The following is a 16,354-nucleotide window of genomic DNA, read 5'->3' on the forward strand; positions in this document are numbered from 1 at the left end:
AAACCTACTAAGATGAGGTATGGATAAAAATCTCTTTATTGTTCTATTGTCACTAGAAAGACAGGTAGAGATTTGGTTGGACTTTTAATCAAATTTTATCTTCACATATCTCCAATATGCTAAAATTTGAATCCTTCACATTTCTTTCTGAGGTTTTATGGGACTCCCATAAATTTTATTTTAATCTTAAATTTAAGATTCTTAACATACACCATTTTAATTAAGAGTTAAATGTGGACCTGTGGGTGTCTAAACTTTAATTATATCCTGCTTATGAGAAGCTCTGGCATGTCTTAAAACTTGAGAGAAAGAGCAAATGACAATACTTTTAAAAAACTATCATATGTTTAAAAGCTGAGAAGTTGCATTATTTATGGGTACTGAAGGAAATAATAAGTCTTTAAAGCCAGTTCTCCTCCCAAAGTCTAGGTTAGCAAAACAAATCGCTTTGTCTATTCTCCTGTTACATAATTTCACTGTCTACACTGAGTAAAGGACAGCCTGTTTTTTCAGGTGGTTCCTTAATAGTTCTATTTTTCATTTTTAAACTGTGTATCACATTTGACAAAGATCTTAATATGAATTAACTGTGTAACAGTTCTGCTGTTCTTTTAAATCTCTGGTCCACTTTCAGCCACTCTATACACAGAGAATGCAAAGTCAATAAAGAAGAAGCCAATTGCTTTTGCAAGTGAGAACTGAATTACTAGTGAAGTAACAAGTCCCCACCCCACCCTAGCCCCTGAACCCATCCCTGAAGATGCAGAAAGTAGAATATCATGGATAAAGAAAAGGCCAGGAGAAGGGAACAGGAGGAAGGGTTGGAAGCCAGCCATCTTTCTATGCTCTTTTCTCTCTAATCATTGAACACCTTGTTTTTACTATGAGCACAAAACATGATTTAATTCCATACAGAGGCATTAAACACAGTCCTAAGTAAGCATTTTTGCTTTTAAACTGTGCACGTACACATGCTGTACTGTTACAGTACACATATACCAAATGCAGGCAGAGAGGCCGACTACTGCCTTCCACTGTGCTTTCTCTCAAATGGGCTGTTCACAACTAAGGAGACAGTTTATGGATAAGAAGTGTGCTCAGAACAGAGATACAGAAAAGTTCCCTAAGAAACAGAATATATAAGCAACTGGGGTAACGAGGTAGAAGCTATGATTTTTAATAAAAAAGATTCTCCAACCTAAGACATGTATTCTCTAGATTGACCAAAACGGTCAAAAGCTAGTCCCTGGGCTCTTACCTTTCTATGTAGGACAGTATCAGACAAGGCAGTTAATATTCCCAAAGAATATTACTAAGAGAATATAAGCTCACAAACAAAAATAATATTCTAAGGAGCCCAAGTGCTGTGAAAGACAACAAACTGAACAACCTTGGTCAAAGAAAAGAAAATCGGTGAACCAAACTCATCAAAAACTTAATAAACATGTTTAAAAAGATAACAGAGGACATTATAAAACTGAGCATGAACAAGCAAATATTTTTAAAGCTGATAATACTGGGTATAAAAATATAGATAAATAAAATACAGTAGGCTCGAACAGCAAAATGAATATGATCCAATAATAAATTAATAAGCTAGAAGAATAATCAAGGAATTCAAAAAGAAGTCATCAGGAAGAAAAAAGATGGAAAATATACATAAGTTAAGCAAGATTAAAGAATGAAACAGAAGTGCCACATTCACAAAATAAGAGATGCAAAAGGAAGGCATAAAAGATTTAAATAGTAACGGAATATTAAATTTTAAATAATTTTGAAAACCTACACAGAATGAATACTTTTCTAGAAAAGACTCCCCAAGTCTCACCGCCAGACATACATTCATAAGACCACAGCCTCAACTGTATAAGGAATGGAAGAAAAAGGGAAAAAAACCTATTATTTGCAAATTATATGAATCAGACAAAATATCAAAATTAATGAAAAGGAAGTAGACATTCAACAAATATCTGTTAAATTACCAAATGAGAAAAGAAAGAAACAAAGTCAAAAAACTACTCAAAGGTAGAGGTCCTGTCTCAACACTAAGCAGAGTTATAAAGAAGCCAGAGTTTATCTTGGTATCACTCCCTTATTCTTAAAGGCCCTATCAATTATTTCTTCTACTCTCCCACCCCCAAATCTCATCTTGTTGGTTCCTTTTGTCATATCAGGCAGCTGTCAATTATTCTTTCTTAAAGTGTTAGTTGCTTAAGGCTTAGATAAGCAACTCAAACTTCTGGGTCTCGAGATTCCTTTATACTCTTAGAAACTGTTGAAGACTCCAAAGAGCTATGGTATATGTGGATTATGCCTAGTAATATTTTCCGAATTAAAAAAAAATTAATGGGAAATTTACTAACCACCTCAGCCACATGATCATGGTCAACAGCAAAAATAAGTTATGCTGACAGAATATACCCTTGGTATGATGTGATGAAAACAGCACTGTATCTCTGTGGTCTTCCTTCTCAAAATCCATTAAACTTAGTCTAATCATGAAAAACATATCAAACAAATTCCAGTTCAGAGATGCTATGTAAAATAACTGACCAGCAGCCCTCAAAACGGTCAAGGTTCATTCAAAACAAAGAAAGTCTGACACACAGTCATAGCCAAGAAGAACATAAGGAAACACGAGAACTAAATGCAATGTGGTTTCCCGAACTGGATCCTGGAACATAAAAAGGACATTATGTAAAAACTAAATAATTCTGAATCAAGTATGGATTTCTGTTAATAATGTATCAACATGAGTTCATCAATTATATCAAATGTACCACACTAATATAAGATGTTCTTAATAGGGGAAAGGGGGGTGTACAACATATATGGGAACTCTATTATCTTTACAATTTTTCTGTAAACCTAATACTATTCTAAAACAAAGCTTATTTTACAAAAAATACCTCAGAAAAAATTAAACTAAAAAAAAAAAACCTGAAAACAAAAGAATTCACAGCAGGTGCAGTGGCTCACACCTGTAATCCCAGCATTTTGGGAGGCCGAGGAAGGTGGATCACCCGAGGTCAGGAGTTTGGGATCAGCCTGGCCAATACGGTAAAACTCCATCTCTACTAAAAATACAAAACCTAGCCAGGCGTGGTGGTGCACCTATAATCCCAGCTACTCCGGAGGCTAAGGTGGAAGAATTACTTAAACCTGGGAGGCAGAGGCTTCAGTGAGCTGAGGTCGTGCCTCTGCACTCCAGCCTAGGCAACAGAGCAAGACTGCATCTAAAAAAAAAGAATTCACAAGCATACCCTCCAGTAGCCACCAGAGCAATGACATCATGTTTTATGTGGTCTCTGGAAAGTTGTACTGTGCCCTAATGAGGAAAAAAAAGATAAATAATATTAAATACCATGATATTATCACAAAAAAAATAATTTTTAGCCCTCACAGATTCTCTGAAAGGGTCTTAGAGAGTCCCAGAGTCCTGGGAATCCACTTTAAGAACATCTCCAAGAATAATAGAAACACAAAAGATGTGTGGCTGGGAATTCTGCTGTTATATTCTATATGCCACTGGTTATTTCTTTTTCTTTTAAAAAGTTGACACTCTCTCCAACTAGGCTCCCCAAATTTACTACAGAGTCCAATTATACACCTGAATGATTTTTACATTACTCAAGCCTCTAACAAGAATAACCATCTAATAAGGTAAGAAAAAAAAAAGAAAAATGATATAATGAGATGGAATCTTTAGTACTGACACAATAGGTAATAGTGACCAATATTTTCCCACTTGGGAAGTTCAAACAATTACAAATATTTAAGTACTGCTAACAAAACTTTCAGAAGTTAAAGTAATGGAGATGTAAACAAAGTATAACAGGCCGGGCGCAGTGGCTCACGCCTGTAATCCCACCACTTTGGGAGGCTGAGGTGGGCAGATCACAAGTTCAGGAAATCGAGACCATCCTGGTTAACAAGGTGAAACCCCGTCTCTACCAAAAATACAAAAAATTAGCCGGGTGTGGTGGCAGGCACCTGTAGTGCCAGCTGCTCGGGAGGCTGAGGCAGGAGAATGGCGTGAACCCAGAAGCACACCACTGCACTCCAGCCTGGGCGACAGAGCAAGACTCTGTCTCAGTATAACAAAGTATACCTATCAAATCATTTTGACCTTTTCTAAATATCTCCCTTTAATAGAAGTTTCAATAAAGCTATAAAGTGGCAAAAGACAAAATTCCTAACAAAATGTAGATTGGACTGTACATTTTAAAATAACTAAATGAGTATAATTGGATTGTAACACAAAGGATAAAAACTTAAGGAGATGGATAACCTCTCTTCCATGTGATACATGCCTGTATCAAAACATATACCCCATAAATATATTTACGTACCACTTGCACACAAAATTTTTTAAAAATTAAAATAAAAATTTTTTTATTGCATTAAAAAAATGTATGTTGATTGGTTTGCTTGCTCAAAAGGTACAGACTAATCATAATCATTCTTTCCAGCCTCCACTTTTTTAACCCAATTAGAATTCTGATGTATACCCCTATTGAACTAACAGACCTAGGCAATGATCATCAATGGTTGCTATTATCACAGAGAGAGAGACAATGAGACATTATGTGCCTCCTGACAGTTATGTACAACACCATTTATACATCACTATCGTCAAAAAAATTTGAACCTCAATCTGTGCAAGCCTCTAATTCTAACAACCAACTTGCAAGAAATATAAGGGACTGATGAACACCCTAAATATCACCATGAGGGGAAAACTTATATTGTAGAAAACTCCACAGAATAAACTATCTTGTTTTTTCAATAAATTGAAAGGTAAAAATTAAGAACAGATATAGGGAAGATTTAAAAGATTCAAAAAGACTTGTGACTTACCAACTAAGTCCAACACAACAACCTACTATAAAAAGAATACGAGAAGCCAGGCATGGTGGCTCATGCCTGTAATCCCAGCACTTCGGGAGGCTGAGGCTGGCAGATCCCCTGAGGTGGGGAGTTCAAGATCAGCATAACCAACATGGAGAAACCCTGTCTCTACTAAAAATACAAAAATTAGCCGGGCATGGTGGCGCATGCCTGTAATCCCAGCTACTCGGGAGACTGAGGCCTGGGAGGCAGAGGTTGCACTGAGCCAAGATTGTGCCATTGCACTGCAGCCAGGGCAACAAGAGTGAAACTCTGTCTCAAAAAAAAAAAAGAATTTGAGAGAACTAGGGAAGTGTAGGCACTGAATAATTATCTGACTAAAGAGTTATTAATTTTTAGGAATAATGTATTTATGATCAAAGTTTTAAAGTCTTTATATTTTAGAGATATATACAGACAGTAAATATTTATGAATAAAATGATTTATCTAAGATTTGTTAAAAAAAACTCTGGCTTAGAAAGGTGGGAGTATAGATGAAACAACATCGACCCAAGTTGGTAATTGTTGAAGATGAGTAATGGGAACATTGGGATACATTCTACTACTCCATTTCAGTTCAAGAATAACTTCTATTAACAATCTTGTATGTATGATTAATACAAACTGTTAGTTAGCAAGCAGCTGTTGGGAAGATGAAATTATTTTAACATGAGAAAATAAGAATGTAAGTAATAAATTGGTGACTAAAATTTTCAGTTATTTTTACTTTACATAAGGAGATCCCTGCAACCTAAGAATTCTCATTATTTAGGACTTCAGTCTAGCTGGCAACTTCCCAGGTGAGATGCCTGGGCAGACCACAGACTTTGGGTTACCCAGCAACAGGACCCACTTCCAATAGGTTAGGTTACTCCAGAGGTTAATACTGGCTCTGGAGGAAAGAATAACGGCCTCCCAAAGATGTCCACACTCTAATCCCTGGAAGCTGTGAATGTTACCTTCTACAGTAAAAGGGGCTCTGCAGATGTGATTTAGGTTAAGGACCTTGATATAGGGCAGTTAACTGATTTTCTGAGTGGGTTATGTAACTGAGCTCAATGTAATCATAAGTGTCCTCATAAGGAGGAAACAAGAGGGCCTAAATGAGCAGCAGGTTATGTGATAACAAAAGACAGAGGTTGAAGTGATACAAGGATCCACGAGCCAAAAAAGATTAATGCATTCTCTAGATACTAGTAAAAGCAAGAAAATGGATTCTTCCCTCAGAGTCTTCAGAAGGAAAACAACACTAACACTTTGCTTTTAGATTTCTGACTTCCAGAACTGCTAAGAAAATAAATTTGTGTTGTTTTGAGCCACTAAAGCTGTGGCAATTTGTTATAGTCGCAATAGGATAAGAGCACAATGACCAACGGTAAAATTTAAAGAAGTGCTATTGTACAACAATACTTTCAGAGGATTAGTAATTGGCATATGAATAAATTATCATTAAATTTGAATGCACCAATGCCTTCGAGGCCAATTATTGGGAAGTTGTACATAAAAAACTACTGTTGTTACAGCCTGGGAAACATAGCGAGACCCTGCATCTATTTAAAATAAATTAGAAATTGGCCAGACAGAGTGGGGCAGGCTTGTAGTCCAAGCTACTCTGGAGGCTGAGGTGGGAGGATCACTTAAGCCCAGGAATTCAAGGCTGCAGTGAGCTAGGATCACACGAGTACAGTCCAGCCCGGGCAACAGAGTAAGACCCTGTCTCTACAAAAAATTTAAAACTAAAAAAAAATGTGAATACTATTGTTAGAAAGATGCTATCACGAACACCACATAATATACCAAATCAATAATCATAATAATGAAGTTAATCTCATAGTATTTATAACAGGACAAAAACAGCAATATTTAAAAACTGTGACCCACTCAAAATAATACTTACTGTAGCAAAAAGTGGTGTAATTCCATTAATTTGCATGCACAAGCTCTAAAATGTTGCTAATTTTTATAGATAGCCGGACTTCTTAGAATATGATTTAAGGCTTTGAATAAACTCTAATAACACAGCAATTTTACCTTATGATCACCAAATCTAAATTATCAATAACTCACCCAGTATATAAAAATCAGTTACAGGAAGTTGGATCATCTCTAGGCTCTCCACAAAGACATTCATTGACTATATTCTAAGAATTGCTGAACTAAATCATTTGTGCAGTTCCTTCCACTTCAGAAAGCTTTTGGATTCAAGGTACCCAACCTGAATTAGAATCTTAAAGATCTTCTCAATTGAGAGCCCTTATACACACAAAAAACATTCATACATATTTTTTAAATTGTTGCTCTCTTCTAAAAAACCATTTATAAAATCAATTTTAATACAATAAAGGATTTTGTCCTCTAATAAAATGTATGAAGCAGTTTCCTTTGCTTCAAGAGAAAAAAGAAATAATACTTCAGAAATACTTCAAAAGATAGGCCGAGCGCAGTGGCTCACACCTGTAATTCCAACACTTTGGGAGGCTGAGGCGGGGCGGATCACCTGAGGTCAGGAGTTCAAGACCAGCCTGACCCAAGAGAAAGAAATAAAGGGTATTCAGTTAGGAAAAGAAGAAGTCAAATTGTCCCTGTTGGCAGATGACATGATTGTATATTTAGAAAACCCCATTGTCTCAGCCCAAAATCTCCTTAAGCTGATAAGAAACTTCAGCAAAGTCTCAGGATATAAAATTATATGCAAAAATCACAAGCATTCTTATACACCAGTAACAGACAAACAGAGAGCCAAATCAGGAATGAACTTCCATTCACAATTGCTTCAAAGAGAATCAAATACCTAGGAATCCAATTTACAAGGGATGTAAAGGACCTCTTCAAGGAGAACTACAAACCACTGCTCAGTGAAATAAAAGAGGACATAAACAAATGGAAGAACATTCTATGCTCATGGATAGGAAGAATCAATATCGTGAAAATGGCCATACTGCCCAAGGTAATTTATAGATTCAATGCCATCCCCATCAAGCTACCAATGAGTTTCTTCACAGAATTGGAAAAAACTGCTTTAAAGTTCATATGGAACCAAAAAGAGCCCGCATCTCCAAGACAATCCTAAGTCAAAAGAACAAAGCTGGAGGCATCACGCTATCTGACTTCAAACTATACTACAAGGCTACAGTAACCAAAACAGCATGGGACTGGTACCAAAACAGAGATATAGACCAATGGAACAGAACAGAGCCCTCAGAAATAATACCACACACATCTACAGCCATCTGATCTTTGACAAACCTGAGAAAAACAAGAAATGGGGAAAGGATTCCCTATTTAATAAATGGTGCTGGGATAATTGGCTAGCCATAAGTAGAAAGCTGAAACTGGATCCTTTCCTTACTCCTTATATGAAAACTAATTCAAGATGGATTAGAGACTTAAATGTTAGACCTCATACCATAAAAACCCTAGAAGAAAACCTAGGTGATACCATTCAGGACACAGGCATGGGCAAGGACTTCATGTCTAAAACACCAAAAGCAACGGCAACAAAAGCCAAAATTGACAAATGAGATCTAATTAAACTAAAGAGCTTCTGCACAGCAAAAGAAACTACCATCAGAGTGAACAGGCAACCTACAGAATGGGAGAAAATTTTTGCAATCTACTCATCTGACAAAGGGCTAATATCCAGAATCTACAAAGAACTCAAACAAATTTAAAAGAAAAAAACAAACAACCCCATCAAAAAGTGGGCGAAGGATATGAATAGACATTTCTCAAAAGAGGACATTCATACAGCCAACAGACACATGAAAAAATGCTCATCATCACTGGCCATCAGAGAAATGCAAATCAAAACCACAATGAGATACCATCTCACTCCAGTTAGAATGGCAATCATTAAAAAGTCAGGGAACAACAGGTGCTGGAGAGGATATGGAGAAATAGGAACACTTTTACACTGTTGGTGGAATTGTAAACTAGTTCAACCATTATGGAAAACAGTATGGCGATTCCTCAAGGATCTAGAACTAGATGTACCATATGACCCAGCCATCCCATTACTGGGTTTATACCCAAAGGATTATAAATCATGCTGCTATAAAGACACATGCACACGTATGTTTACTGCGGCACTATTCACAATAGCAAAGACTTGGAATCAACCCAAATGTCCATCAGTGACAGACTGAATTAAGAAAATGTGGCACATATACACCATGGAATACTATGCAGCCATAAAAAAGGATGAGTTTGTGTCCTTTGTAGGGACATGGATGCAGCTGGAAACCATCATTCTCAGCAAACTATCGCAAGAACAGAAAACCAAACACCGCATGTTCTCACTCATAGGTGGGAACTGAACAATAAGATCACTTGGATGCGGGAAGGGGAACATCACACACTGGGGCCTATCACGGGGAGGGGGGAGGGGGGAGGGATTGCATTGGGAGTTATACCTGATGTAAATGACGAGTTGATGGATGCTGACGAGTTGATGGATGCTGACGAGTTGATGGGTGCAACACACCAACATGGCACAAGTATACATATGTAACAAACCTGCACGTTATGCACATGTACCCTAGAACTTAAATAAAAAAAAAAAAAAAAAAAAAAAAAGACCAGCCTGACCAACATGGAGAAACCCCGTCTCTACTAAAAATACAAAATTAGTCAGGTGTGGTGGTTCATGCCTGTAATCCCAGATACTTGGGAGGCTGGGGCAAGAGAATGCTTGAACCCAGGAGAAAGAGGTTGCAGTGGGCCAAGATCGTGCCATTGGACTGCAGCCTGGGCAACAAGAGCAAAACTCTGTCTCAAAAAAAAAAAAAAAAGATAGAGTGACTATCCTTAAGCTGAGGAACATATTCAATTGTCTTTAATCTAGAAAGGTATTTCACTTCTTTAGTCTACCTCAATCTAGTCATAAGAATTTGACTCTTTAAAGCATTTTGAGCAGTTAATTTCTAGAATGAAAACTGTAAACTTTCAAAAGATAGTTTAAACCATATATTAAAAAGTATTTTCATGTTCTGTGGCATACAAGTACCACATATAGAAACACAGATTTAATCTATACTTTTTAGTACCTGCCATCTAAGGCAAATAGCACTGCCAGAAAAACAGAACCATATGCAACTAGAAAACTAGAATAACAAGTGAGCAAATGTGTTTTAAAAATATATAGTATTGGGCCGGGCACAGTGGCTCATGCCGGTAATCCCAGCACTTTGGGAGGCCAAGGCGGGTGGTGGGAGGCCGAGGTGGGTGGATCACGAGGTCAGGAGTTCAAGACTAGCCTGGCCAATATGGTGAAACCCCATCTCTACTAAAAATACAAAAATTAGCTGGGCATGGTGGCGCTCGCCTGCAGTCCTAGCTACTCAGGAGGCTGAGGCAGAAGAATCGCTTGAACCCGGGAGGCAGAGTTTGCAGTGAGCCAAGATTGTGCCACTGCACTCCAGCCTGGGTGACAGAGCGAGACTATCTCAAAAAAATATATATAGTATTGGCTGGCCACAGTGGCTCACACCTGTAATCCTACCACTTTGGGAGGCCAAGGCGGATGGATCGCCTGAGGTCAGGAGTTCGAGACCAGTCTGGCCAACATGGTGAAACCCCATCTCTACTAAAAATACAAAAAAATTAGCCTGGTGTGGTGGCGTGCGCTTGTAATCCCAGCTACTCGGAAGGCTGAGGCAGGCCTGAGTCAGGGAGATGGAGGTTCCAGTGAGTCGAGACCATGCCCCTGCACTCCAACCTGGGCAACATAGTGAGACTCTGTCTCAAAAAAGAAAAAAATTGTATTATGTGCAAGAAGGAAAGCAAAAATAATAAAGTCAGATTTTTTTCACAACCTCACACCAAGATCACTGTAATAGTCTTTTCTTTTCTTTTCTTTTTTTGAGACAGCATTTGTCTCTTGTCGCCCAGGCTGGAGTACAATGGCATGCATGATCTCAGCGCACTGCAACCTCAGCCTCCCAGGTTCAGACAATTCTCATGCCTCAGCCTCCAGGGAAGCTGGGATTACAGGTGCCCACCACCCCACCTGGCTAATTTTTGTATTTTTAGTAGAGACGGGATTTCACCATGTTGGCCAGGCTGGTTTTGAACTCCTGACCTCAGGTGATTCGTACGCCTCAGACTCCCGAGGTGCTGAGATTACAGGCGTGAGCCACTGCGCCCAGTCCTGTAATATTCTCTTAATATTCATTCCTACAAATCATTTTATACCCTGCTTTCAGATTCATCTACATTAAAATACTCAATGGCAAACCACTACTCACAGAATCAAGTCCAAAATCCCTGGTCTAGCACCTAAAGTCTTCCATAAATTTGGTCTCTATCTGGCATATCCATCATTATTCCTCTAGACATCAGTCACTTACTTCCATCCTTAATTTTTTTTTGCTAATTATACCCTAAATAAACTGAGCAATTAATTCCCTATTTAGCCTTGCCTCTCACTATTCTCTCATCTGGCATGCTTTCCTTGCTCATTTTCAATCCTATGATCCCTACGTTCATGTGCAATTCAAAGTTTATGTCCTCTTAAGAAAGCTTCTCCAACTACTCTAGCGTGGAGCAATCACCGAATCATCACAGGCCTCTCCTGACTTTTAATTATTTATCTTTTTGGAGAGAAGGCTTAATATTAATAGTTACATTAACAAAAAAAATAGTTGCTTTTATTTAATGGATGTTTACAGTATGTGCAGCCCTGTAATAGGCACCTCATAGACATATTTTCTCAATTAATATTAAAAATAACTTTGGGAGGTAGATATTACAATTATCTCTATTTATAAGGAAACTGGAAACCTGGAGAATTTATTACATAGGTCATACAACTAAGTGACAGGGCTCAGATTTTAACATGTAGCTAAAGGTCTTACAGAGCTCATGTTCTGATCCACTTCTTCCAGATCTAAACAGTAACTAGCTTAAACCGAGCAGTTCAAAGGTGATTATTTTATAGCTAACTCAAAAGTGGACCTCAATGTTAGTTTCAAATACAGAATATTTCAGTAGTTTACACTGAAATTATCGGTATTACTTTCTCTAAAATTAGCTAAAATATTTCATAGAAGGAACCTAATGAATAAGAAAAAACTGTTCTCACTACTTTTTTTTTTTTAATTATTTTTTTGAGACGGAGTTTCGCTCTTGTTGCCCAGGCTGGAGTGCAGTGGCGTGATCTCGGCTCACTGCGACCTCTGCCTCGCGAGTTCGAGTGATTCTCCTGACTCGGCCTCCTCAGTAGCTGGGATTACAGGCAACTGCCACCATGTCCGGCTAATTTTTTTGTATTTTTAGTAGAGACACGGTTTCATCATGTTGGCCAGGCTGGTCTCGAACTCCTGACCTCAGGTGATCCATTCGCCTCAGCCTCCCGAAGTGCTGAGATTACAGGTGTGACCCACCGTGCCTGGCCTCTCACTACTTTTTAAACAACTTTTAACTTCTCAATATCAACAAAATTTGGAATAGTAAATGACTAAGGCCAGGTGCAGTGGCTCACGCCTGTAATCCCATCACTCTGGGAGGCCAAGGCAGGTGAATCACCCGAAGTTGGGAGATTGAGACCATCCTGACCAACACAGAGAAACCCCCATCTCTACTAAAAATACAAAAAATTAGCCGGGCATGGTGGCACATGCCTGTAATCCCAGCTACTCAGGAGGCTGAGGTAGGAGAATTGCTTGAACCAGGGAGGCGGAGGTTGTGGTGAGAAGAGATCACGCCACTGCACTCCAGAAATGACTAAAACTTTGTTACTTTAGCCAAAGGAGTCTGGTAATAAAATGTAGTAACATTTACTTGGACACATACTTTGAAAGGTAACAACAAATTTTAAGACACTCTATTCAGAAATATAGGTATATAATCAACATCTTAGTAGTAAAGTATTTAGAGACAGACAGATTTCAGTTCTATCGCTTAAGCTGTGAAGTCTTAGAGAAGATAATTAACCTCCCTGAGCCTATTTCCCTACCTCAAAAAGTGAGGATAAACAAATATCTACCTTTAACAGCTGTTATGAGGACAGTCTAACAAAGCATACACTTAAAAACAGCCACTGTAGTTATTACTGATATTTTTAATATCACTAGAAGACCAAAAGTATTTGGGTTGAAAGAATCTAAGACAGTCCAATAGATTTAAAAAAAAAAAAAAAAAGGTAAAGTTTATGATAAAGTAAACGTAAGTTCTACAGACAAGGCTTAATCTTAACTTTTCTTCTGAAATTATAGTAAAAATAAAATAACTTACCATCTGTTTTCCATTTAAATCAACATGACAACAGCCTTCTTCAAAAGCCAAGTTATTTCCACACCCATTTTATTCTCTACTAACAACTTACTTTAAAGTTTAACGTTTTTTGATCATTTAAGAACCCCAAACAAGACTGAACCAGAAATTCAAGAAAGGCTGAGACCAAGTTAATACAAGTCAGCAAAACTGCATTTTGCTATCAATCATTAGACTGTTCCTACACTGAAGCCTGAACAAAGGACACTCACTAAATTAAAATTTACAAACACCTCAATCTAATAGTGACTCTCAATTCCACAGTAATATAAAAGACAGAAAAGTTGGGCTCTACCTTATTCCAACAATGTAAATTTGTTAAACAATCCACCACCTAACTAATGATAAAGCTACCAGCTGACTACATTTTACTGAAGGGGGAACCTTTACCTTAGGTAACAGAAACACTGCTAAGAATCTATACATAAATATATAATGGAGTCACTCAAGATGCAATAAACATAACTGAAAATGAAATTATTCTGGAGTAAAATCTTTTTGTACAGTGAGAAAAAAATGACCCATCATCATTTAGTCCATCCTACTAGTGATTTCTTTTTTAAATGTATTGGGTAAGGTATACTTTTCCTGTTACCCACTACTTGTTTAATTTCAGAATATAATTCAATTATGATCACACGGCAGAAATGTTTACTAAATCTTTACATTTTTATAAAAAGAATATATATGGCAATTGCTCTTAATTATTTTAACTGTTTCATTCCCGCTATTACTCATAGCTGCATCTGATTTGAGATTTGGAGGCATTTAATTTCCTCAAATGTTAACATTCTCTTGATTTCACTTAAGACAAAGGTTTTGGGAGAAAACAAATGATTCTATTAGTATGTCTTTCACTATATGGCTGGGAATATAGGTAAAATAAGAGGAGGAGGATGGAGCAGAAATTCAGAAAATTGGGTTGTGCTCCAACAAGCTTTAAGCTATCTGTAATTTTCGTTTTTTGGTTTTTTTTTTTAAGAGACAGTTTGACTTTGTCACTCGGGTTGGAGTGCAGAGGCGCTATCTTGGCTTACTGTAACCTCCACCTCCCGAGTTCAAGCAATTCTCGTGCCTCAGCCTCCCGAGTAACTGGGACTACAGGCATGTGCCACCACATCTGGCTAATTTTTATATTTTTAGTAGAGACAGGGTTTCGCCATGTTGCCCAGGCTGGTCTTGAACTCCTGAGCTCAGGTAATCCACCCGTCTCAAGTCTCCCAAAGTTCTAGGATTACAGCTATCAGCCACCATGCCCAGCCAGCGATCTGTAATTTTCATATCATTTAAGGTATCTGTAATTCTCAAGGAGTTAAAGCATTATTTTAAAAACACTTTTTTAAAAGTTTGTTTTTAATATATTTTAAAAACAAAACCCTGGCTTACATCAAACACTTCACAGTTACAAATGATAGAATCTTACGTCATATTTGAACTACTCACCGAAGTTCGATCAGGTTCTCCATCTGCCAAACCTCCCTCCATAATGAAAGAAGATAGGTTTATGCTTCTCTTTCCATTAATGTGCAGCCATCCTGTAAATCTGCAAATCCTAAAATTAAAAAATCATATTTATTAGGACTGGGATAAAATTGTGACAAGTAGAAATAAAGCACTGAGTTTATTAGGAGGGAAAACTCATTTTAGTCTGAGGTTATTCAGAAATCCAATAATTAAAAAGAAAAACAAACAAATTTTGACATGGGCTTGAAGAATGGTAAAGGTTCAGAGAAAAATGAAAGAAGAAAAAGATATTCCAAATGAAGAAAAATAGTAAGAGCAAGGTTAAACATGAGATTGCCTAAAATTTGAAAGGATGCATAAATCTACTTATGAAATAAGTACTTCTAATGAAATAAATTAGTATTACATTGGTAAAAACTAAAAAGTATGCTAAAATCCATCATGGGACAGAATGTGGGGAAACAGATATTCTCATGTACTTTTGTTATGAGAAGACAAATCAGGACAATTTTCTGGAGGACAATTAAAAATACATATGTTTTAATCCAGCAATTTCAAGACTAGAAATTCTCCCACAGATATACAAATGCACAGAAATACATAAACAAATCCAACAAAGTAATAAATTTGATGAAAAAAACTAGAAACAACTTTAATGTTGATGGCTAGAAGCTTCCTTAAATTATATTACAGACATACAACAGAATATCACGCAGCAATTTTTTAAAATGAAGATCTGTATATACTAAACTGGAAAGAGGATCACAACACGAGGTGAGAAATGTGAGTGATGGAACATTATATAATAAGATACTCTTTGTTCTTCTGTATATTTCCATTTTTACCATGAATATGTATTACTTTTCTACAGGCACGCCTTGTTTTATTGTGCTTCGCTTTACTGCACAAAGAGATACCGCCTTTTTTACAAAATGAAGGTTGGTGACAACCTTGCAGCAAGCAAGTCTATCAGTACCACTTTTCCAACAGCATGTGCTCACTTTGTGTCTCTGTGTCATAGTTTGGTAACTCTCAAATATTTCAAACCTTTTCATTAAAATATCTGTTACAGCAATCTGTGATCAGTAACCCTTGATATTACTATTGTAATCATTTTGAGGCACCACAAACTACAGCAATATAAAACAACTAACTTAACTGAAATGTATGTGGTTTTGACTGCTCCACCTATCTGCCATTCTCCCATTTCTCTTTCTCCTGGCTCTTCTCTATTCCATCAGACACAATAATATTGAAATTAGTCCAATTAATAACACTACAAAGGCCTCTAAGTGTTCAAGTAACAGGAAGAGCCACATATTTCACTTTAAATCAAAAGCTAAAAATGATTTAAGCTTAGTGAGGAAGGCATGTCAAAAGCCAGAAGCATGGCCTCTTACACCAAACAGCAATGTCGTGAATGCAAAGTAAAAGTTCTTGGAGGAAATTGAAAGTCCTATTCCAATGAACACACAAATGATAAGAAAGCAAAACAGTCTTACTGCTGATATACAGCAAGTTTGAGTGGTCTGGATAGAAGAACAGGCTAATGATACAGGCAAGGCCCTAACTCTCTTCAATTCTATACAGGCTGAGAGAGGTGAAAAAGCTACAGAAGAGAAGTTTGCAGCCAGCAGAGGTTGTTCATGAGGTTTAAGGAAAGAAGTCATCTCTATAACATCAAAATGCAAGATGAAGTAGCAAGTGCTACTTGGAGAAACCACAGTT

The 16,354-nt window shown here is 37.3% G+C and overlaps 1 protein-coding gene across 21 annotated transcripts in view; it reads right to left on the reverse strand.

Annotated features, from left to right (window-relative positions):
* Positions 1 to 16,354, reverse strand: part of OSBPL8 (oxysterol binding protein like 8) — a 220,619-nt gene that overhangs the window by 127,866 nt on the left and 76,399 nt on the right. For all 21 annotated transcript variants that reach the window (XM_077952327.1, XM_077952326.1, XM_077952324.1 and 18 more), the window contains 1 exon segment: positions 14,606 to 14,714. Coding sequence is in view for 11 of the 21 variants with exons in the window: in XM_077952324.1 (XP_077808450.1) it covers positions 14,606 to 14,647 (42 nt within the window). In the remaining 10 variants the exon portion in view is untranslated.

Source organism: Macaca mulatta, chromosome 11 (assembly GCF_049350105.2).
Source record: "Macaca mulatta isolate MMU2019108-1 chromosome 11, T2T-MMU8v2.0, whole genome shotgun sequence".
In the NCBI taxonomy this organism is placed as follows: Eukaryota; Metazoa; Chordata; class Mammalia; order Primates; family Cercopithecidae; genus Macaca; species Macaca mulatta.